Source organism: Brienomyrus brachyistius, chromosome 10 (genome assembly GCF_023856365.1).
Source record: "Brienomyrus brachyistius isolate T26 chromosome 10, BBRACH_0.4, whole genome shotgun sequence".
NCBI lineage: Eukaryota > Metazoa > Chordata > Actinopteri > Osteoglossiformes > Mormyridae > Brienomyrus > Brienomyrus brachyistius.
This window is the reverse complement of record NC_064542.1, coordinates 2,024,609-2,046,350: the sequence shown is the minus strand read 5'-3', so window position 1 is coordinate 2,046,350 and position 21,742 is coordinate 2,024,609. Positions and strand designations below refer to the sequence as shown.

General features: G+C 47.1%; 1 protein-coding gene across 5 annotated transcripts in view; it reads left to right on the top strand.

Moving 5' to 3' along the window:
• The window catches only part of LOC125750168 (spectrin beta chain, non-erythrocytic 1-like), a 66,176-nt gene that overhangs the window by 39,748 nt on the left and 4,686 nt on the right, over nucleotides 1-21,742 (top strand). For 3 of the 5 annotated variants that reach the window (XM_049027594.1, XM_049027591.1, XM_049027593.1), the window contains 30 exons: nucleotides 791-903; nucleotides 1,446-1,633; nucleotides 1,797-1,914; nucleotides 2,038-2,196; nucleotides 2,854-3,156; nucleotides 4,259-4,412; nucleotides 4,985-5,304; nucleotides 5,406-5,480; nucleotides 5,668-5,931; nucleotides 6,507-6,718; nucleotides 6,957-7,094; nucleotides 7,188-7,407; nucleotides 7,539-8,075; nucleotides 8,294-8,496; nucleotides 8,608-8,698; nucleotides 8,899-9,045; nucleotides 9,133-9,396; nucleotides 9,542-9,766; nucleotides 9,857-9,946; nucleotides 10,081-10,356; nucleotides 11,418-11,548; nucleotides 11,852-12,056; nucleotides 12,554-12,928; nucleotides 13,741-13,985; nucleotides 14,088-14,226; nucleotides 17,808-17,892; nucleotides 18,401-18,597; nucleotides 18,845-18,969; nucleotides 19,093-19,168; nucleotides 20,931-21,121. In XM_049027594.1, coding sequence (XP_048883551.1) covers nucleotides 791-903; nucleotides 1,446-1,633; nucleotides 1,797-1,914; nucleotides 2,038-2,196; nucleotides 2,854-3,156; nucleotides 4,259-4,412; nucleotides 4,985-5,304; nucleotides 5,406-5,480; nucleotides 5,668-5,931; nucleotides 6,507-6,718; nucleotides 6,957-7,094; nucleotides 7,188-7,407; nucleotides 7,539-8,075; nucleotides 8,294-8,496; nucleotides 8,608-8,698; nucleotides 8,899-9,045; nucleotides 9,133-9,396; nucleotides 9,542-9,766; nucleotides 9,857-9,946; nucleotides 10,081-10,356; nucleotides 11,418-11,548; nucleotides 11,852-12,056; nucleotides 12,554-12,928; nucleotides 13,741-13,985; nucleotides 14,088-14,226; nucleotides 17,808-17,892; nucleotides 18,401-18,597; nucleotides 18,845-18,969; nucleotides 19,093-19,168; nucleotides 20,931-21,121 — 5,866 coding nt within the window. Of the gene's footprint in view, nucleotides 1-790; nucleotides 904-1,445; nucleotides 1,634-1,796; nucleotides 1,915-2,037; nucleotides 2,197-2,853; nucleotides 3,157-4,258; nucleotides 4,413-4,984; nucleotides 5,305-5,405; nucleotides 5,481-5,667; nucleotides 5,932-6,506; nucleotides 6,719-6,956; nucleotides 7,095-7,187; nucleotides 7,408-7,538; nucleotides 8,076-8,293; nucleotides 8,497-8,607; nucleotides 8,699-8,898; nucleotides 9,046-9,132; nucleotides 9,397-9,541; nucleotides 9,767-9,856; nucleotides 9,947-10,080; nucleotides 10,357-11,417; nucleotides 11,549-11,851; nucleotides 12,057-12,553; nucleotides 12,929-13,740; nucleotides 13,986-14,087; nucleotides 14,227-17,807; nucleotides 17,893-18,400; nucleotides 18,598-18,844; nucleotides 18,970-19,092; nucleotides 19,169-19,780; nucleotides 19,832-20,930; nucleotides 21,122-21,742 lie in introns of all 5 variants that reach the window. The other 2 variants (XM_049027590.1, XM_049027592.1) reach the window with 1 other exon arrangement.

Genomic DNA, 21,742 nt, shown 5'->3' with positions numbered 1-21,742 from the left:
CTTCTTACCTCTGACCTACACACACACACACACACACACACACACACACATGTAGGGTATACCTATCCTTATGGGACCTGCTCATTCACTTCTATGGGAATAATGCTAACGCTAACTATGACAACCTTAACCCCGACCCTGCCCTAACCATAAGTAACCAAGCGAAATACATGGGTTTTGGTATTTTTTTGTTTTTTCATAGCAGTCACCGATTTTTATTAAATAGTCTTTTCCCTTATTGGGACCAGTTTCCCATAAGTTTTTCCTGGAAAAAAACAGATATTTATCACGTTTTGGGGACATTGTGTCCCCATAAGGATAAGTGTACCCGCTCACACACACACACACACACACACACACACACAGACACAGACAAGTTGGTCTGCCTATCTAAAAGGGGACTGTCTATTCATTTCTATGGGAAAAACCTTAATCCCAATCACGACACCCTTAACCCCTACTCAGCCCTAACTTTAACCATAAGTAACCAACCAAAATACAAGACTTTTGCCTATTTTGGTTTTTCAGTTGCATTCAAGGCTTTTATAAAATTTAGGTTATTCTTGTGGGGACTGAAAAAATGTCCCCAGAAGATGAAGTATAGAGTCTCTAAGACATTTCTTAGTGCCATATGTTGTAAATATCCCTCAGAGTCGGAATAGACTAAGGAAAACCCGATACCGTACAAGGCTGGAGCTGGTGTTTTGGAGTGCGATTGGTTTTCCCCACATACTTTGCAAAAGCACAAGACGGGAGCATGTGTTAAGTTAAAGTCCTTCTTCATGCACAGATGTCAACGTGGACCAGCCAGATGAGAAGTCCATCATCACTTATGTGGCCACTTATTACCACTACTTCTCTAAGATGAAGGCCTTGGCGGTGGAGGGCAAAAGGATTGGCAAGGTGAGCCTTTTTATTTTCTGCTCTTGGGGGGTAATGAAAGCCTTGAGTTCAAGTCAATCGCATTATTGATTGCGTTGAACCAACAACCTGCTTTATTCCACCTAGGTTCCATTTATATGTGTATATGTGAATATGGGGGGGCGGCATGGTGGTGCAGTGGTTAGCACTGTTGCCTCACACCTCTGGGACCCGGGTTCGAGTCTCCGCCTGGGTCACATGTGTGCGGAGTTTCCATGTTCTCCCCATGTCGTCTTGTGGTTTCCTCCGGGTACTCTGGTTTCCCCCCACAGTCCAAAAACATGCTGAGGCTAATTGCAGTTGCTGAATTGCCCATAGGTGTGGATGTGTGAGTGACTGGTGTGTGAGTGTGCCCTGCGATGGGCTGGCCCCCCATCCTGGGTTATTCCCTGCCTCTTGCCCATTGCTTCCGGGATAGGCTCCAGACCCACCGCGACCCAGTAGGATAAGCGGTTTGGAAAATGGATGGATGCATGTGAATATGGGTTTTTGAGGGTCAGTTCATTGGGTAATGTGCCTTCCAGGTGCTGGACTACGCCATTGAGGCCGACCAGCTGGTGGAGAAATACGAGACTCTGGCATCGGAGCTGCTGCAGTGGATCGAGCAGACCATCCACACCCTGAATGACCGGAAACTGGCCAACTCCCTGACCGGTGTGCAGAACCAGCTGCAAGCCTTCAACACCTACCGCACTGTGGAGAAGCCCCCCAAGTAAGTGCAGCTGCAAAAAAGGCACATTAACCCACATTTGCTGAAAAAAATATATATGGGGGGGACGTGGAGATTTTGATCATTTCACTCATTAAGTGTCCGGATCTCAGCTGAGATCTGCAGAAGATCTGAATAAGATCTTTATGATGGACCTGTGTGACAGGTTCACAGAGAAGGGAAACCTGGAGGTCCTGCTTTTCACCATCCAGAGCAAGATGAGAGCCAACAACCAAAAGGTCTACATGCCAAAGGAGGGCAAGCTAATCTCTGACATCAACAAGGTATCAGCAGTTATCGTAATCTACAGTGTGGCTGGTATGATAAAGAGCACACACACAGATCTGTGCTCTGATTGGCCTGGAGGTAGCCAGGGTCCTGAGACCATGTCCATTATTGGCTGCCAGGCATGGGAGCGGCTGGAGAAGGCGGAGCATGAGCGGGAGCTGGCGCTTCGCAATGAGCTGATTCGCCAGGAGAAGCTGGAGATGCTGGCGGCCCGTTTTGATCGCAAGGCAGCCTTGAGGGAGACCTGGCTGAGTGAGAACCAGCGCCTGGTGTCCCAGGTAAATGCCATTAGCAAAACATCTTTACAGTAAACAAGGTCATTCCTTATAGCAACTGGAAGGACAAAGCAGATGCAAGTTTATGGGCAGGGTAGCTGGAGGAATAAGACAGTAGGGTTAGGCTTAGGCATAAGAGGGTTAGGGTTGGGTTAGGGTGGGTGATGGGTGGGTTAGATTTAGGGTTGGTAACTTTAGGGGTTAAGGTTAGGTTTTGGCAGAGGCTTCATCAGGCCTGTTTTAGGGGGGCTTTAACAACCCTAAAATGATTTTAGACCCACTAAATAATATGTGTATTTAACGGCTTAAGTCATGACTAGTCTGCCATCGCCCTGTAAAGACTCCATTCATCTCTAATTATGACCCTGGGTTTTGGGTAGATAAATCACGGCTTGGTTTTAGGGTTAGGGTAGATAACTGGAGGGTTAGGGTTAGGCTCGGGGTTAGATGAAAGGTTGAGGTTAGGTTTAGGGGCAGGATTGGAAACTGGAGGATAATGCACATCTCTGTGGATAATAATCAGACGGTATATTTAACATTCAAAAGTAATATGATATAGAGATATGCTAGATGCAGTGAAATTAGCTAGTGGTATTTCCTTAACTGTCTGAAGCCTCATTAAAAGCTCAGTCCTTTGTCATGTTTGGTCCTTTCTGCCAGGATAACTTTGGTGTGGACCTAGGCGCGGTGGAGGCAGCCACGAGGAAACACGAGGCCATCGAGACAGACATCATGGCGTACGGCGAGCGTGTGGCCGCCGTGGAGGCAGTGGCGCGCGAGCTGGAGGCAGAGAGCTACCACGACGTGCGGCGCGTGCTGGCCCGGCGTGACAACGTACTGCGGCTCTGGGAGTATCTGCGTGAGCTGCTGGCCGCGCGCCGCGAGAGGCTGCTGGCCCACCGCGACCTACAGAGGCTGCTGCAGGAGATGAGCTACGTCATGGACTGGATGGCCGACATGAAGGTAACAGAACCGCCACGAGTGGGATCAGGAAGTGGGCGGGAACAAGGGGTTTAAACAGGAAGTGCTTTTAAACAAATCTACTGAAACTCTATCACTTCCTGGTGGGGCACCTTACTTTGACTGCAAGAGAAATCTACACCAGACTAAAGTCTTTTTGTGTTTTGTAGTAGATAAAATGGGGATTTTGATATGCGATCTGACCTGTACATCCCCGCCCAAATTTGGTGTCTTCCAATGCCTCCCCAAAAAAGTGAATTATAAAAAACTGCAATGTAATATCTGAATATAAGAATGCCTCGAATGCCTTGTCAGTTTATACATTTGTTGAGTTCTATTAGTTTCTTTTGAGATTTCAGTTTTCAGTTTTGCGGCATACTTCAAACACATGTGCTGTTGAAGAGCTGACAAGACGTACAGTACTGTGCAAAAGTCTTAGGCACTCAAAAGAAATGTTTAACGCTATTTATCTGGGTAGTAGGTGCACATTTTCTTAGAATAAAAAAATCTAATTTAACATAAGAACATATGAAGATTACGAGTAACACAATAAAAACTAGTAAAAATGTCTTCTGTTCTCCAAAAAGTTACTGATATCTACTTAGATAGCAAGATGAACACCACTTCAGTTCCCAAACCTCTCTTCAATGGCACCCGAACCATTCTATGTATTTATTAAATTTCACCACCAGCTCGCTTAATTAATTAACTTAATTAGTTAAAAAAGTGAACGAGATATTGAATAGATATATGAGGTTGGCTAGTGGTCAGGTCACAAAATACATGGGTGTGTTGTATGGTTGCTGGAAATAATATGGTTTGTGAATTGAGTTTCCCCAACAGTTTTTCCACACCCTTTGAAGCAGCGTTTCTTGACCTAGTCCTGCGGGGACCCCCAGACAGTCCACATTTTTGCCCCCTTTCAGCTCCTAGCCGATCAAGGACACCGCATACTTGGCGCAGGTGTGCAGGGAGCAGGGAGGGAGCAAAAATGGACTGTCAGGAGGTTCTCGAGGACTGGCATGTTGAGTAAACAATGCTTTAGAGTATTTCAGGAACACATTGGAAATGTGTCCTTAACAGTGCCTTCCTTGCCCTTCTCCAGGGGCGCCTACAGTCCCAGGACACCGGGAAGCACCTGTATGACGTGGAGGACCTGCTGCAGACCCACACACTGGTGGAGGCAGACATCTCGGCCCAGGCGGACAGGGTGCGGGCCGTGCAGGCCGCGGCCCAGCGCTTCACCAGCAGCGAGCCCAGTGAGCACCAGCCGACGTCCTGCGGTCACACGCCCTCCCCGCACACTCATCCAGCTGCCCAGTCAGGGTCACCCTCTGTGGGTGTAGTGACCTGCAGTGCAGATAAAATGCAGGTCAATGTACAGCAGGCTACGGGGACAGGAGGCTTTATAAAGCAACAGGCAAACAGGGGACAAGGTCCTTTAGGCAGAGCAAAAGAAAACACAATCTCAAACGCTGAATGAAAACTCTCAAAATACTAGAAGAAGGTCAAAATATGGAGAAGCCTTGCTGACCTTGTGTAGCTCTCCTCAAACAGACCATCTAACAAGTGCCAGCTCTCTGTCACTGAATGGGTTAAACCTAGAGGTCAGTCACACTGGGGACAATATCAGTGCTTTCGGCCCTTAACCACCATCAGTCCAACTTTTTATCCTGGTAAGTGACATGAGGAGGTCAATCTGCCTGCCAATATTAGTCCCACTCATCCAAAAATCTTGGGCTGTGTCATGAAACGTGCATGACACAGGAAGCATAGGGGCATGCACGATTGCTCTCTGTGTATGTGAACATGCGCGGAAATGTTTCCGCAGCCTACAAGCCATGCGAGCCGGCGCTGGTCAGCGAGAAGGTGTCCCAGCTGGGCCAGGCCTACGAGCAGCTGGTCCAGCTGGCGGCGGAGCGCCGGAGTCGCCTGGAGGATTCGCGTCGCCTCTGGCAGGTGCTGTGGGAGCTGGGCGAGGAGGCGGCCTGGATGCGCGAGCAGGAGCAGATCCTGGCGGGCGCCGACTGCGGCCGCGACCTCACCTCGGCCCGGCACCTGCTCAGCAAGCACGAGGCCTTCCGCGACGAGATGGCCGCCCGCTACGGGCCACTCAGCAACAGCATCGCCGCCGGGGAGGCCCTGGTGCAGGTAGTTATGGAAACCCATTCAGAGAACGGAATTTTCGCCATGACTGTGACTAGCTTTGAGCATCTAGTACTGCATAGAGTAATAAATAAATGATGGTGCAGGAGGGACACTTTGAAGCCCCGAAGGTTGAGGAGAGGATAAAGGACATTCGAGAACAATGGGCCCACTTGGAGCAGGTAAGAATGGAATATATTTAGTGATTGAGCATGGTAAATTATCTTTTACCAGAATCCACAGTATCTTGTGATAGATGAGACCGCAGTTCTTTTATAACACTTATCTTCTTTAGCACAGGGGTTTTCCTAACCTTTAATAACTTGCATGTGTCTTGATTGGATGGTTCATATCTCTTCTTCCCTCCAGGCGTCCCAGCGGCGGCACACGCTCCTCCAGGAGGCCGTGGCCCTGCACCAGTTCCAGACGGACGCCAATGACATGGAGGCCTGGATCCTGGAGACGTTGCGGCGGGTGTCCAGCACGGAGGTGGGCCACGACGAGTTCTCCACGCAGACGCTGGCGCGCAAGCAGCGTGAGGTGGAGGAGGAGATCCAGAGCCACCGCACACTCATCGACTCGCTGCACGAGCAGGCGGCAGCCCTGCCCCCCGCCCATGCCAACTCACCGCAGGTTAGCACCGCCGCAAGCCAACATGCTAGCATGCCAGGGACTGTGAGTAAGCCAAGTGCGACCAAGAGGCAAGCTAAGTGCTAAGCTAAGAGCTAACAGGCTAAGCAGCCATAGCTGAGAGCTTTTGCAGTCACAACTGAAAACCACAACCAACAATAGCCCTGTTATTTCAATAATTTGTTCCCACAGAGCTGATGTTCTTCATTTTAGCATGTGACATTTTGTGCAACCACTCTTTATTTAGCGACTACCACAGTTAACGACCATTTGCAAATATGAGGTTAATAAAAAAAAAATTCATTTACCAAACAATGGGTGCATTTTCCAAATTTTTTACATCTGATAACGCACACGCAACGAAATTGAGTATGGAAGGCTGAAGTATGACTAGGGCATCGTAATTTTCACTTAATGACCATTTCTCTTAAGGATACGATCATTGAAACGAAACTCAGTTGCTAAACTAGGAGCGGTTGCATATGTATCGTTCTCCTGGCTTCTCCTCTGTTCTGCCAAATCTGAAGAGAGAATATTCATAGATTGTTCTCCTACCGCCTGTCCCCACCCCCTCCCAGGTGGAGGGCCGGCTGCCAGCCATCGAGCAGCGCTACGAGGAACTGGAGGCCCTGTCGGCCGCGAGACGTAAGGCCCTGGAGGGTGAGCTGGCCCTGTACCGTATGTTCAATGAAGCGGGCGCCTGCCAACTCTGGATCGGGGAGAAGGAACAGTGGCTGGACAGCATGGAGATTCCCAGCAAGCTGGAGGACTTGGAGGTGGTGCAGCAGAGGTGAGAGCAAGGCAAAGAGAATGATTCAGTGGAAGTTATTGCCATTCCAGGCAGCATAGGACGGATTCTGATTCCAGAGCCAAGCCATTTAGCTTCACCACTAAAATTCAGCAGTAACTTGATTGCTTTCATGTTTTCTTTTGTTGGGATACTGGATTGGATTTATCTTCATCAACGAATAGTAAAGAGATAAATGATATGACATAGGACTTCATTTCCTCCTGTGTGTGAGTTGCAGGTTTGAGACTTTGGAGCCGGAGATGAATAATATAGCGACACGCATCGATGATGTAAACCAGGTGGCACAGCAGCTTCTGAACTCAGACCACTGCAGCAAAGACCAGATCCACCAGACCCAGGACCAGCTCAACACCAGGTGGCGCACTCGCACATGCATCACATATGCTGCTCGCATTCTGTCTTCCTCTGTCACACCTGGTCTTCCTCTTTCCTTACCTACCATGGACAGGTGGAAGGACTTCCAACAGCTTGCTGACCAGAGGAAACAGGCGCTAGACTCTGCTCTCAACATCCAGAACTATCATCTGGAGTGCAATGAGATCCAGAGCTGGATGAAGGAGAAGACTAAAGTTATCGAGTCCACCCAAGGTCTGGGTAATGATCTGGCTGGTGTCATGGCCCTGCAGCGGAAGCTCACGGGCATGGAGCGAGATCTAGAGGCCATCCAGGTAGGCTCATCCATCCATGGTGAACTGTTAAACCTGAATTAACATTTAGCATTTATAGTTAGAGCATTAGCATGATATTTGGCGTGTTTGGATCATCAAAATAATAGCGATAATATTGATTTTTATTTTAGGGCAAACTGGATGACCTGTGTCAAGAGGCGCAGAAATTGGCCGAAGAACATCCTGACCAAGGTGACGAGATCCAAGCCAGGCTGCTGGAGATCCAGGATGTGTGGAAAGAGCTGAATGGCACCATGAAAGGACGTGAGGAGAGCCTGGGTGAGGCCAGTAAGCTGCAAGGCTTCCTGCGGGACCTGGATGACTTCCAGGCTTGGTTGTCCCATACCCAGACAGCCGTGGCGTCTGAGGACAGTCCCACCTCTCTGGCTGAGGCTGAACGCCTTCTGGCGCAACACAAGACCATCAAGAACGAGGTGGACAACTACAAAGAGGACTATGAAAAGATGCAGGCCTTGGGTGAGGAGGTTACCCAGGGCCAGACGGATGCCCAGCACATTTTCCTGGCCCAGAGGCTACAGGCACTGGACACCGGCTGGCATGAGTTGCACCGCATGTGGGAGAATCGTCAGAATCTGTTGACCCAGGCTTCTGACTTCCAGACTTTCTTGAGGGATGCCAAGCAGGCTGAGGGTTTCCTGAACCGACAGGTCAGAGGGCTGTGGCGGGAGGTGGGAGTGACAGATATGGAAAGCATGGGAAAGGTGGCCGTTTAGCAAGGGGATCTCCTTAGGGAGATTCAAGTAGTATCGTGAGAAATGAATTCAGAGAGTGAATTTAAAGCATGCAGTTGGTTCACATTGAGGATTTTATGTGTCATTCTGGTTTCTGGTAAAATATTAAGATCATAAATCCTTTACTCCCCCAGGAATATACTTTGTCCCACATAGAAACACCCTCAAGTCTACAGGCAGCAGAGAATGCCATCAAAAGGCACGAGGGCTTTATGAACACAATGGAGGTCAACGAGGAGAAGATTATGAGTGTTGTAGACACTGGGCTGCACTTGGTCAACACGGGCAACGCCAATACGGACAAGATCCAAGAGAAGGTGGATTCCATCCAAGCCAGGTGAGAACGATGTGTGAAGGCCAGGTAGCAAACGAAAGAACAGGACAGAACCGGGGAAGGACTGAGTGATCTCCATCTTTAGCGGAGACCTTTCTTTTTGTCCTTTCTCAGGTATGCAAAGAACAAAAAAGATGCCAGTGAGCTTCTGGCAAAGCTGAAGGACAATCGTGAGCTTCAGCACTTCTTGGAGGATGGTCAAGAGGTAACTAGAGGAAGAGGGCTCATGATTTGTCACTTTAGGGGCAGGCGGTGCTGTACTAAAACCTTCCAGAGTATTCTTTTACCATTAATAAAAGATTAAGATCAATACCATGAAAAAGGATTAAGGTGAAGATTAATTGAAGCTTTCGTAAGCAAAATAAATGCATTTGAAAATGCATGACAACCTTGTTTCCTATGTAGCTGAGTCTCTGGATAAACGAGAAGATGCTCACGGCCCAGGATATGTCCTATGATGAAGCCAGGAACCTCCACAGCAAGTGGCAGAAGCACCAGGCTTTCATGGCTGAGTTGGCTTCCAACAAGGACTGGCTGGACAAGATCGACAGGGTACCCTGTCTGTATCTTAATTGTTACTTATTCTGTAGGTAACTCGGTACTGTTCAGCACATCCCCTTTTTGCCTTAATGTCTCCAGGAAGGACAGACATTGGTGCGCGAGAAGCCAGAACTGGAGCCAGAGGTGAATCAGACCCTGGCAGGACTCCAGCAGCAGTGGGAGGAGCTGGAGGCTACCACCCGCACCAAGGCGCAGTGCCTCTTTGATGCTAACAGGACAGAGCTCCTGACACAGAGCTGCTCAGCCCTGGACTCATGGCTGAAGAACCTGTCCTCCCAGGTGCAGAGCGACGACTTTGGCAAAGATCTGACCAGCGTCAACATCCTCCTGAAGAAGCAACAGGTGTGTGGACCACAACAGGGCAGGGCTTTGAAGCGGAATTGTCTAAATATAACTACAGTCATAACTGCGGTTCAGTGGGAACTGTGGGGCTTACAGTTTTAATGGATCTTAACTCCACGGTTATATCTGCTCCTGACCTCTGCAGATGTTGGAGCACCAGATGGAGGTGCGAGAGAAAGAGGTGCAGTCGCTGCAGGCCCAGGCACAGGCCATGTCCCAGGAGGAGGCCGGCGTGGTGGAGGTCGACAGCCAGCGGATGCAGGTGGCCGAGAGTTTTGCCCAGTTGGCTGAACCCATCAGACAACGACGGCAGCTCCTCCTGGCCTCCAAGGAGGCCCACCAGTTCAACCGTGACCTGGAAGACGAGATTGTGAGCAACACAGAACTGTACTTTTGGCCCAGTTGCTTAAATACCAGTGTGATTAATGCCTGAAGGATCACTGTTTCCTCCTCCTTTTAGCTGTGGGTCAAAGAAAGGATGCCTTTGGCAACCTCTACAGATCATGGACGAGACCTACCAAGTGTGCAGCTTCTCATGAAGAAAAACCAGGTAAGAGGTTCAGTCTCGTTATGGCGAGAGCCAGTTAATGTAGACATGTTGCGGGAAAACAAGCAGACGCCCCCAAAATGAATAAGGTTCTTTTTAATCATGGTAGAGGGTCAATATTCTCTCTTCCTCTCCAGACCCTGCAGAAGGAGATCCAAGGCCATAAGCCCCGCATTGATGACATCCAGGCCCACGGGCACTCCATGACTCTCGCCGAGAAGGGCCAGACTGACCTGGAGGAGCGCTTGGCCGAACTGCGCGACTCCTGGGCGACGCTGATCTCCGAGACGGAGAAGCGGCATGGCCGGCTGGCAGAAGCCCAGAATGCCCAACAGTTCTACGCGGACGCCGCCGAGGCGGAGGCCTGGATGGGGGAACAGGAACTGCACATGATGTCAGAGGAGAAGGCCAAGGTGAGCGCCTGGAGGCTTCGGATCATTCCGGGCTACGTTTCCCAAAAGCAGAGTTGCAAACTTTAGCAACTTACTTGGGGCACTTAAGCGACACAACAAGCATTGGGGCAGTTTAAATACCCTACAGACTGTTTCCAAGGCAATAAAAGTGTTACATCTCACTCCAGCCAGCTGAGCAAAGTTGGTCATTCTGGGAACAATGCAACTGAACAGTTCCAACCATGTAAGTCCCTAAAGGGAGCTTTTGGGAAACGCACCCCCGGTCCCGGGTGGGTGGGTTAGTGTCCGTGTGAAAAGCCCTGCAAGCCGGAAAACAAGATCGAGAAAAGGAAGCTGTCCTGTAAACCTGGATGACCTTCTTGCTAATGCTACAATCTTTGTTAACATCGTGCAATGTGCTGTTATGTCTGCCAAAGAGCTCTTGGTTGTGTAAGTGTTTTTTAATACTGTTCGTATAGCCAAGTTCAAATACAGTAAAATTTATGCCGAGTTAAAACAATTGCACTCAAGACTTCCATTCCATGGACCTTTAAATACCTTTAAATTCGGTTAAAATGAGCAAATACTTCAGTTTCAGCTCATTTTGCTTAAATGAATGAAGTGTTGTGGCTAAAGATGAGATTTGGGAGGTACATTAATTGGCTTTTTTTGATGTTTTGGAGCGAGGGTGTGAGAGCAGACAGGCGACATGCTGTGTGCATTCCAGCTCTCTTATTCTCCCTGTCGTTCGGCCCCTCGGCGAATCCAAAATGGCTAATGTGAGCCAGCAACTTTCCCAGTCTGTTAAATCCCAAGAGTTTTAATTAAGCCTCCCGTTTTGATCCCATGTCGCAAGGTTCTACAAGCCTTTCTGAATGACTCCAGTCTTGTACTCGAGAGACTCCGTATATCCAGGAATTGGATTTTAATTGCTTTGGGTAGCGTTTGGGAGGTCAGGCTCATGAAGGGCTCTCTTATCAAGTGTCCGCTGTCCGGCTTTTGGGGCCAAAGGGCCAAACGCAAAGTTATTCTGGGCTGCTGCTCAGTGTACCGCTGCTAATTGGATGTTCCTGCACTTGTAGGATGAGCAGAGCGCCCTGGCGATGGTGAAGAAGCACCAGGTCTTGGAGCAGGCCTTGGAGGACTATGCCCAGACCATCCACCAGCTGGCTAATAGCAGCCGGCTCATGGTGACCAGCGAGCACCCTGAGAGGTGTGTGTGTCGGATTTGTTGTCTTCTCATTCCTGCTTACAAATTCACTATTATAATCAACTGTGGGACGTTCAGTCTAGGTTGAAGTCATTGAATCACTATGACCCAGGGGCGATTATAGGATACAAAGTGGTGAACCATTGATATGCTTTGAATTTGTGAGTGACAGGGAAGGGGTCCTCTGGGGGCCAGTCAGCTCTCAGCTGGACTTTGTGCCCATATGGCCCCGCCCCGGTATGACCTCTGATCGCTGTTTCTATAACCATTCCCACGGTTCATCCCTCCGCTTTTGTCCCCACTCAGTGAGCGGATCACGCTCCGACAAGCTCAGGTGGACAAGCTGTACGCCGGTCTGAAGGACCTGGCAGAGGAGCGCCGCGCCCGCCTGCAGGACCGCCTGCGGCTCATGCAGCTCAAGCGGGAAGTGGACGACCTGGAGCAGTGGATCGCCGAGCGGGAGGTGGTGGCCGGTTCCCACGAGCTGGGCCAGGACTACGAGCACGTCACGGTACCGTCACCCCTCTGCTAAACAGACTGACTTTTACTCATAGTTACATCTCATAGGTCCACTGGCCATTTGCACACTCTTTCCACCCAATCAGTGTTTTTTTTCTTATATCTAAGAAAAACTGTAAAAAAAAAAAAAAAATTTTTAATAAATTAAAAAATGTAGTCCAGCATGCAGTATTTTATTAGCCAGCCAGGCGAGTGGCCAGCTCAATTTTGAGCCCTCTTTATATGTTTTGCATTTTTCCATTCTATACAATTCATTCCTTTCCTTCATTATGACCAGTGAGGAGCAATATTTCATCTCAGTGTATGATGCAGGCATCACAGAGCTACAATGACAATAAAGATACTTTCACTTGACTCTGACTTATGACTTTTGCTCCACCTTCCTTCGATTTCTAACCTGTTTTGCCTTGCAAACAGTCGTTCAAAATACGTTGAGGCGTCTTCTTCAGATCCATGACTCCACCCATCCTCCCAATTCCCTTCATTCAGATGCTGCGGGACAAATTCCGTGAGTTTGCCCGTGACACGAGCACCATCGGACAGGAGCGTGTGGACAGTGTCAATGCCCTGGCAGACGAGCTCATTGAGTCAGGCCACCCAGAGAACGCCAGTGTGGCTGAGTGGAAGGACAGCATGAACGACTCCTGGGCTGATCTCCTGGAGCTGATGGACACGCGCACGCAGATGCTGGCCGCCTCCTACGAGCTGCACCGCTTCCACCAGGACGCCCGCGAGGCCCTGGGCCGCGTGCGAGAGAAGCACGAGGCGCTACCCTCCGATTTGGGCCGTGACCTCAACTCCGTGCAGCATCTGCACCGGCAGCACACCGCCTCCGAGCACGACATCCAGGCCCTCAGCGGACAGGTCCGTCTCCCGCTTACTTTACCTGCCATCACCTGACTAACACACCTTTGGCCCAATATAACCTTTGACCTCACATAACATTGTTGCTTGTGGGAAATTTGGTGAGAAATGTAAGAAAATACTGTATTTTAAATCAATATAATGTTTAAATTAGAACATCAATATTATTTGTTGAAATTATTATTATTATTGCTATAACAATATGTAGTATATCAAAGTTGACTAGTCCATAGGAGTAGAGGAGATAGTACCTCCTTTTTTATATTAAATTATAAAACTAGTAACTGCAAAATTGCCATGAAAAGTCGTATTCTCTCTTTTTTTTTTGGAAAAATGCACTATTGTAATATAAAATGTATTATCTTCTTGCCTTCTTTAGCTGCCACTGATTAATATATTGGGCGTCATGGAGGAACACTGGGTGGCAGTGTGGCCTCCAGGGATGGGGGTTGGAATCCCCCATGTTTGTTCCCACAGTCTAAATGCATACAGCTAGACGAATTGGCATACTATGCTGCCAGAAGTGTGTGATTGTCAGTATGTATGTGGGTGTGAGACTGTCTCTTCTTGGGTGACCCCGGCCTCATGCCCTGTTTCTCCTGGGACATGCTGGGCTCGCAGTGATCTTGTACTGGATTAATGTTTATGAATATTTGTATTAAGTAATATTTATAATATATATTCTGGCATATCAGAATCGATGACTGTCGACTGAGGGATCAACATGGGTATCAGGAGGCCAGGCCAGCTCAGAAAGGAATGAATAGTATAGACACGACACGTGCTTACAAACTCCACGGCGCCTCCTACAGGTCCGGCAGGTGCAGGAAGATGCAGAGCGGCTGCAGAAGGCATACGCCGGAGAGAAGGCGGAGGACATTGAGAAGCATGAGCGTGCCGTGGCAGAGGCCTGGGAGGCCCTGCAGGCAGCCAGCCAGGCTCGCCGGCTCCTCCTGCTGGACACGGTGGAGAAGTTCCGCTTCTTAAACATGGTACGCGACCTCATGCTCTGGATGGACGGCGTCAACCTGCAGATCGATGCCCATGACAGCCCCAGGTAACAAGGCTCTCACGGGTCTGGCCGCCCTACAGAGAACCCGAAATACACGCGTTCAGTGAGGTTTGAATGCTCTTGTCTCCCTCCCTACTGCCATCCCAGGGATGTCTCATCAGCTGGCCTGGTCATCGCCAACCATCAGGACATAAAGTCTGAGATGGAGGCCCGATCCGACAGCTTTGCCGCATGCCATGAGATGGGCAGCATGCTCATCAAAAATAAACACTACGCTTCTGACGAGGTACGACGTCGCCCTGTCGATATCCTGTATGGCGCCCCCACCTGACTGCCTCCTGCAATGTCATATAGGTCGTGTAATTATGTAGATTATGTAGGATCATCTTCCAGTTACTGAATTATGGGCACATATGTGTGTGTGTGAGTGGTATTGAAGTATTTTGGTCTATTAGAAATTTTTCATTTCCAACTATCTAAACCGTACATGAAGAGTGGAGTGAAAGTTATGAAAACGACTGTATATTTAGGTATCAATAACAAAGAGGTAGCACAAAAACAGTGTTGAATATTCTTATGTGAGAGAGCTGTAAATGTGATTAGCTGTAAATGGCAAGAGATCTTTTCTGAATTTGAGAAACAAATTCAATTTGTTTTACATAAAGTTATTTCATGAGGTTTCTTCTATGGTTCTGCCTGCTTGGCTTTTTTATAGAAAACTTCAGCCCAAGTGACTGAAATTGCTCCTCTTTTATGCAGCCATTCAGTTCCTGCTTTCCGTATCCCTTTCCGATTTAGCCCTGTGGCCTGTAGTAAGAAGCAGGGTTACTGGCTTATCGGGGTAACTTGTCGGATTTAAGGTAGTCTGGCAAAATGTAAGTGAACGAATATGAAGTCCTTTTAAACTGTGGTACCTTAAATCCGACAAGTTACCCCGATAAGCCAGTAACCCCGCTCCTACTGAGGCTGTTTAAGTTATAAGCCCCCCTGTGATAGGGCAGCAGTGGCCCCGCCCACATTTTCATCCAGCCAAGAAGTACTCCTGCTCATTAATGGGTCTTATTTGAAATAACAGGGCCACATGTGTCCCCGTCGGTGTCACCATTTTGAAATGTGAGTGGGCGTGTTCTCAGTGCGCATGCGCGTGTATCCGTCCTCGCACGTAGTTCGAACTGGGAGGACGCTTGTTGGGTGCTCCGTTGTAGAATAATGGCTGCCTTGGGCGTTGTTAGTGCGGCATCGACGGAACCCAGAGCCACGGGCCTGCTTGGATGCCGTTAGTCGGGCAGTGGATCTTCGCGTTTGGTGAAATACTTTTTTTATTTAAGTTGAAATAAATTGTTAAACTGATAACGGCTTTTGCATTTTTTAAAACTTGTCTTAAAATATTTGTGGCTGTTTAAACTTAGCATTTGCTCTTCTGACATTGTGTCGTTCGGCCATGTTTTCTGGCTTTTCTTTCTTTCAAAAATAAATGAACTTTAGCTTAAAAATGTTAAAAGTGCTGCACAGCCCTAAATGCTATTATAGCATAAATTATAAACCCTCGAAATATCACATTAACAAATCTAACCATTGTTTTAATACAAGCTTTAATTTTTTAATTTTAGCTAGGGTTGTAGTGAAGGAGGGGGATTGGAAGGAAGGGGGGTGGCTGGTAGCTGGACCTGTCAATCATAAGTGATGACATCATAGGAGGGAGGCTTTTAAGTCCCGCCTTTGGTACCACTTAACCTGTCTTATGGGGTTGGGCAACAGGTTCTGGATACATTTAAGGGACATGAGGGAAACCATTGAGTAAGGTTAAGTAGCATCTTTAACTTACCTATAGTGTTGGTGCGCGTGCATGTTCTCCACATCAGGCTGGTGTACCATCCATGGAGTTTTCTTCCTAACTTGTGGCCTAAGCTCCTTGGACTATGATACAGGTGACTCTGACCAGGATGAGTATTTGTAAGATGCAAGTCTTTTGGTTTATGTTTCTATTTAGAAGAAATATTTCTCTACGTTTTGACTTGACCTGACTTGAAGGCTTGATCCCCGTTCTGAACATGATTCTCTGTTAACCTGCTTCTTTTCCATTTAGTTCTGTCAGGATTTTAATGTTCTGTCCCACGTGAACTGTACTACCCGAAAGTCCCAGAAAGCAAATAGAGTCCATAACATTAAAACCAAGAAGCCTATCTTGCTCCTTAACTGTAAAAACCTCACGATTTCAGTTAACCCAGAATCTGGATTTGGCAGTGTCCTTCCAGTGTAGAATGTGTATGTAATCTCATTTATTAGACATTTAAAAATTACTGACATCATATGATGAAACAATCCAAATTAAAATGCCACACTCTCCTTATTTTCTATGTACATTTTATTAATAAACAATAAGTATTACTGACTGAACAATTATGTTCATTGTCCTCCACTGCTGTCTTAATGTCATGCTCCGTAATCTCCTCCATTGCCTTGATCACCACCTCCACCACCACCGCCTTCAGGTCTGCCTCCATCTACTGCACTCTCAGTTCCACCTCAAGGCACATCCAAAATGCCCCAATGGTAGCCTCCATCTCCTTGATTTTGTTTTTTGTCTCATCTATCTCCTCCAACGTTGCCACCTCCTCTGCCACCACTGGGGGCCTAAAGCAGTTTAAGAAGGACAGCTTCATATTTAGCTTCGTCTTGTTCGATGACCGATTTGTTCTGAAGCAGAACTCTGCTTACATCACCTTCGGAATGTTGACGTCATGGTTACCACGGTAACCTTCAATTTGAAAAACTCGCTTCTCTACTTCTGTGGTGTTACTTGTAGTTTAATAGCATTTGTTTGCATAGTAAAAACACACGCTGTTACATAGCAAGCGATGGGCCTGCTGAAAAAATTCCGATTGTGGTGGCCATGATGAGGCAGTTATATTTAAGGGGGTGGCCGGGCCACACCATTTCTCTTCTTTGGTACCGCTTAGAAAATGAAATAATCCACATTTTGTTTCTATTGTTTTGATATGGGGTGTCAACAGGGGTGGCCACATATTTATTAGGCCTGGCCATGGCCTCCTCTGGCCATCCCATAGATCCACCGCTGATAAGGAGCCTGTGTAAATATGGTACTGAAGGTACCTGTTTATTAAAATAACTAAGGCATTATTCTACCAAAGTTTTTACAAATGTTTTGATACTTGTTGCTAAATGTTGCTCACTAGTTCCTACAGTTATTAAATGTAATTAAATAAACCGGTACAACCTATTTAAAATAAACTAACAAAATACAGTTTAATTGTTTTATTCCTTAAACTTTATTGGTTTAAAAATGTATACTATTTTGTCGTACACCGTTTAAGTCATAGTACTTTATTCCATGGATTAGCCAAATGTAGCTAAATTTATGTAAATGTAACGAAACATCAGGAATGTGGTGTTAGAGATGAACTTTTATTTAAATTAGAAAGATTATTTTATAGTATCACAAATAAGACTCCGTAGTCGACAAATCGACGCCACATTATGTCAAAACACATAAATTCAACCCTAAAACTTATTGTCTAGTTTATTCACATACATTGTACTGTATTAAGCAGTGTATTAAGAACAGTACATTTATGTTAAAGAGAATTATTTCTAGTTTAAAACATTAGTGGCACCGCTTCGGGGTTAATGCCGTGTCCTCATTTTAACAAGAATTGGCCGCGTTGTTCCTTGATTCTTGTTGTCGAAATGCTTAGGGTGTTTTATTTTAAATAACACATTGGCCGAAAAGAGTTTCATTACTTTCAAACACTGTGGTTAAGCTTTGTTTTGGGCACCTCTCAGTGGATGGGTAGTAGGCACCTTTTGCTGAGGAGTAAGAGGACCGTCATCTTTGTCCTGCTGTAGGTGCAGGAGAAACTGGACCAGCTGCAGGAGAAACGAGATGAAATCAACAACAAGTGGCAGGAGAAGATGGACTACCTTCAGATTGGTGAGCAACATGCTTGTGTGTGTGTGTGTGTGTGTGTGTGTGTGTGTGTGTGTGTGTGTGTGTGTGTGTGTGTGTGTATTACGTTATGGGGAACAAATGTGCCCACAATGTAGTAATAAAAACCTGTTATTTTGACCTTGTGGGGACATCTTTTTCGGTCCCCACAATGGGAAACTCAATTTTATAAAAATCTGTGACTGCAATCAAAAAACTAAAAAATGCCAAAAGTCTCGTATTTTGTATAGTTACTTGTGGATAAGGTTAGGGCTGGGTTGGAGTTAAGGATGTTATTGTTGGGATTATGATTTTTTCCCATAGAAATGAATGGAGAGTCCCTGCAAAACATAAATACAAGTGTGTGTGTGTGCTTGTGCTTGTGTGATAGCAAGCTTGTTAAGTCCATTAATAGCTTTGTCACCCCCCCTCCGGTGTCCCCTACCTTGAGGACCCAGTACCCCTCCTTCCTCGTTGCACACTAATGACCCCCACTCCCTCCCCCTCACCACAGTGCTGGAGGTGCTGCAGTTCGGGCGTGACTCCTCAGTGGCCGAGTCCTGGCTGGCAGGACAGGAGCCGCTGGTGCGGGCAGCTGAGCTGGGCTCCAACGTGGACGAGGTGGAGAGCCTCCTCAAGCGGCACGAGGCCTTCGAGAAGCTGGCCGCCGGCTGGGAGGAGCGCTTCGTGCAGCTGGAGAAACTCACTACGGTAGGCTGGGGGAGCGACTCTGCAGGCATGCAGACCATTCAGAGAAAAACAGACGGCGCCCACTAGCCACCACCCCCCCCATCCCAAAAAAACACTCAGAATTTAATATAAACCACACTGCTGATAAACAGGCCATGAATGCAATGAATGGGACAACATATAACTTTATCATGCCGCTGTTCTTTTTTAGGTAAATGCAAGCAGGATTTTCTTGACTTATTGACTTTGTGTGTGTTGTTTAAACAAGCTTGAGGAGCGGGAACTACAGAGACGGAAAGAGGAAGAGGAAAGAGCGAGGCGACCTCCCACACCACCACCTGCGGAGGAAGTGGTACAGTCTGAGGATAGCATGGAGCACCTGTCTGCTGCGAGGTGAGGATTGTTCCAAAATAAAATTGGGGAGGGGGGCGGTCATAATCTTCACTTGATACCTATATCTATGAAGGACTAGATTTTAACTCGTCGCTTCACTTTTGCATTAATATCCCACTGCAGAACTAGTTTGGACCAGACCACTCTGAACCAGTCTGTGCCTGTGAATGGTGTCTACAGCGATCAAGACACATCCCTGGTAAGCGCTGTGAAGGCGGAGCATGATCCTGTCTCACGACTGCTGCCTTTCTTGCTTTGGGCCTTAACGTAAAATCACTCGAATCACCACAGGCCAGGCTGTAAAACGACACTATGCTGTGTTTCTGTCTCTGACACATTTAACCCCTTTAAGCCCGAAAGCAAGACGCTGTGGGCGGTAAAAATGACTCCTGAATCTGTGACTCAGTGTTTTTCGGAATAATTTAACCTTTGATCCATTTGTCACTGCAAAGTTTTTTTTTTCTTTCTCTTTCTCAGACAGATTTTCACACATTTTAAGCTCGAAGGTTTCTGGCTTCGCATTCCATTTAGAAAGATATTTCTGGGACACCTTAGCACAATTTAGTTTTTCGGTTATCCATTACAAATTTTCGACAATATATCTTTTTATTTTTGAGCGCACTTCACATGAGGAACCGCAAATAGCATAAGCTACTCAGTTACAGCCCAAGATCGAACCATGAGCAAATATATGAAATGTATGAAATACATGAACCGTCATGATCGACTAATGGTCAGCAGAACTCTGCTTACATGTGTTCACAGACATCGCTGTTATTGTCTGTGATATAGTCTGTGTTTTTGCCTGCAGTCGTTGTCACTGCCCAAGACAGCTGACTTTAAACCAGGGCCTCGTGAGCCTGTGAGTACTTAGCCATAAGCCTGCTTAAGCCCCTCCCCCATTGCATAGGGTGCTTAATTGGCTGCACTACCATTCTGTGACCTGCGAGGGGGCAGTATACCTTGGTTACCGCTGCATTATTGTTTTACAAAGCATGTGTGACATGTTGGCCTTGCTTATTTTTCAGTTTAGTGGCTTCATTGCTGAGGTCTTTTTGAAAACCCTGGTTTCACTTTTTCTTTTTACACTGCTGCTAGCATAGCTTTCTTAAATGGATTGTTGATATATGCTTGTTGATTTGACTAGGCTGTGGTTAGTGAAATAGTTCTGCTGGATGATTTTGATGCCGAGCTGAATCAATCTTCTCTCTGTGGTGATTACTGTCTACAATTACAAACCTTGCTCTAATTATCCTGGGAAATGTCAATTGTAAAACCACCTTTTGGTTTGTATTGAACTGTACCTCTGTGTAGGTTTACAGAGGTTCACCACAGGGGAGGTTTGATGCTTTTCAGACACAGTGGTGTTTCTCAATTCAGATTCTGTTTTAGGTCAGTCCACTTTCAATCTGCTTTTAATCCAGATTTCACAGCTGACCCTTATTTGTTTGAAGGTTCTTAGTGGTCATTCTGCATTCTTCAGCTTGCCAACTAGTGTCATTATAACTGTGGTGACCTGAACTGAAATGAGAAACCCTTTCTTGGCTAAGGGGGACTGTGGGGAGCTTTTTAGTAGCCAGTCTATGGAGATTACAGTCTTGGTCATTGAGTAGATGCCCCGGTAAATCCAGTGGATCTTCAGACTGGAATAACTGAGCTTCCCCATGGTCCTGAGCTCTGATTCCTTTGAGCTGCTTTTACTGACCATGTCATCAAAGGAGGTCATGTTTACTTTGCTAATAATTTGAGAAATTTTATTTCAAGTAAAAATAGCCAAACCCCTTTGGCCCGCCCCCCATATATTTATGCATCCGTTTGAGTTTGTTTCTTTGCCTGTCATTGGGCGTAATTATCATAATGAACAACAGGCAGAAGGTACTGTGGATTAGAAAGGGGACTCGGGCTCAGTTACAGTGAATAAATCCAGTGAATGTGGCTGGCATGTGTTCGTGGATTTGCAGGGATCGGAGATGGACTCTGTCAATGGGCCTGGCCACGATGGCGGGCGAGCGTCCCCCATCCGCCAGGAAGCCCTCGTCCCCATGGCGGAGCCCAGCAGGAGCCCCGCGGAGGCAGGCAGCCCAGGGGGCATCGAAGGCATGCTGTGTCGCAAACAGGAGATGGAGTCACATAACAAGAAGGCCGCAAACAGGTGAGAAAAGACACTCTCTCCCTAGCAGGGCCTGAATTGTAGGGCACTTTATGAGCTGTTAGTCACAGAGCCTTGTGCTGGGCTCTGACAGGCCATTCAGAATACTAGTAATTAAATGAAACCAACTGGGACTTTTAAAACTATATGGACTAAAATTAATGTCAATGTAAATACAGTTTCATGCTCCCCGGGCGCCCAGAGGAGGATGGGGTCCCCTTCCAAGACTAGGTTCCTCTCAAGATTTCTTCCTGCTAGAGGGAGTTTTTCCTTGCCACTGTCACCTCAGGCTTGCTTCATAGGGTCGGGCCGGTTAAGTCCACTTTGCTTTGTGACAATGGCTGTTGTTAAAAGCGCTATAGAAATTGAATTGAATTGAATTGAATAGTGATGGCCAAATTAAGCTTAATGAACCATCTGCTGTAGTTTCTGACACCACTAGATGGTGCTTTTTACTCAAAAAATGCTCAATGCATGGCCCAAAGCAAACCAAGTGTGTTACCTATTAGGGTCAGAGAATACAGAAAATGGTTCCTTTGGCCATCAGTACAGAATACTGCTCTGTATGTGCAGATGTAAAGCGTTTGAACAGGCAGCGATTCAGCAGGATGTGGATATGTCTAA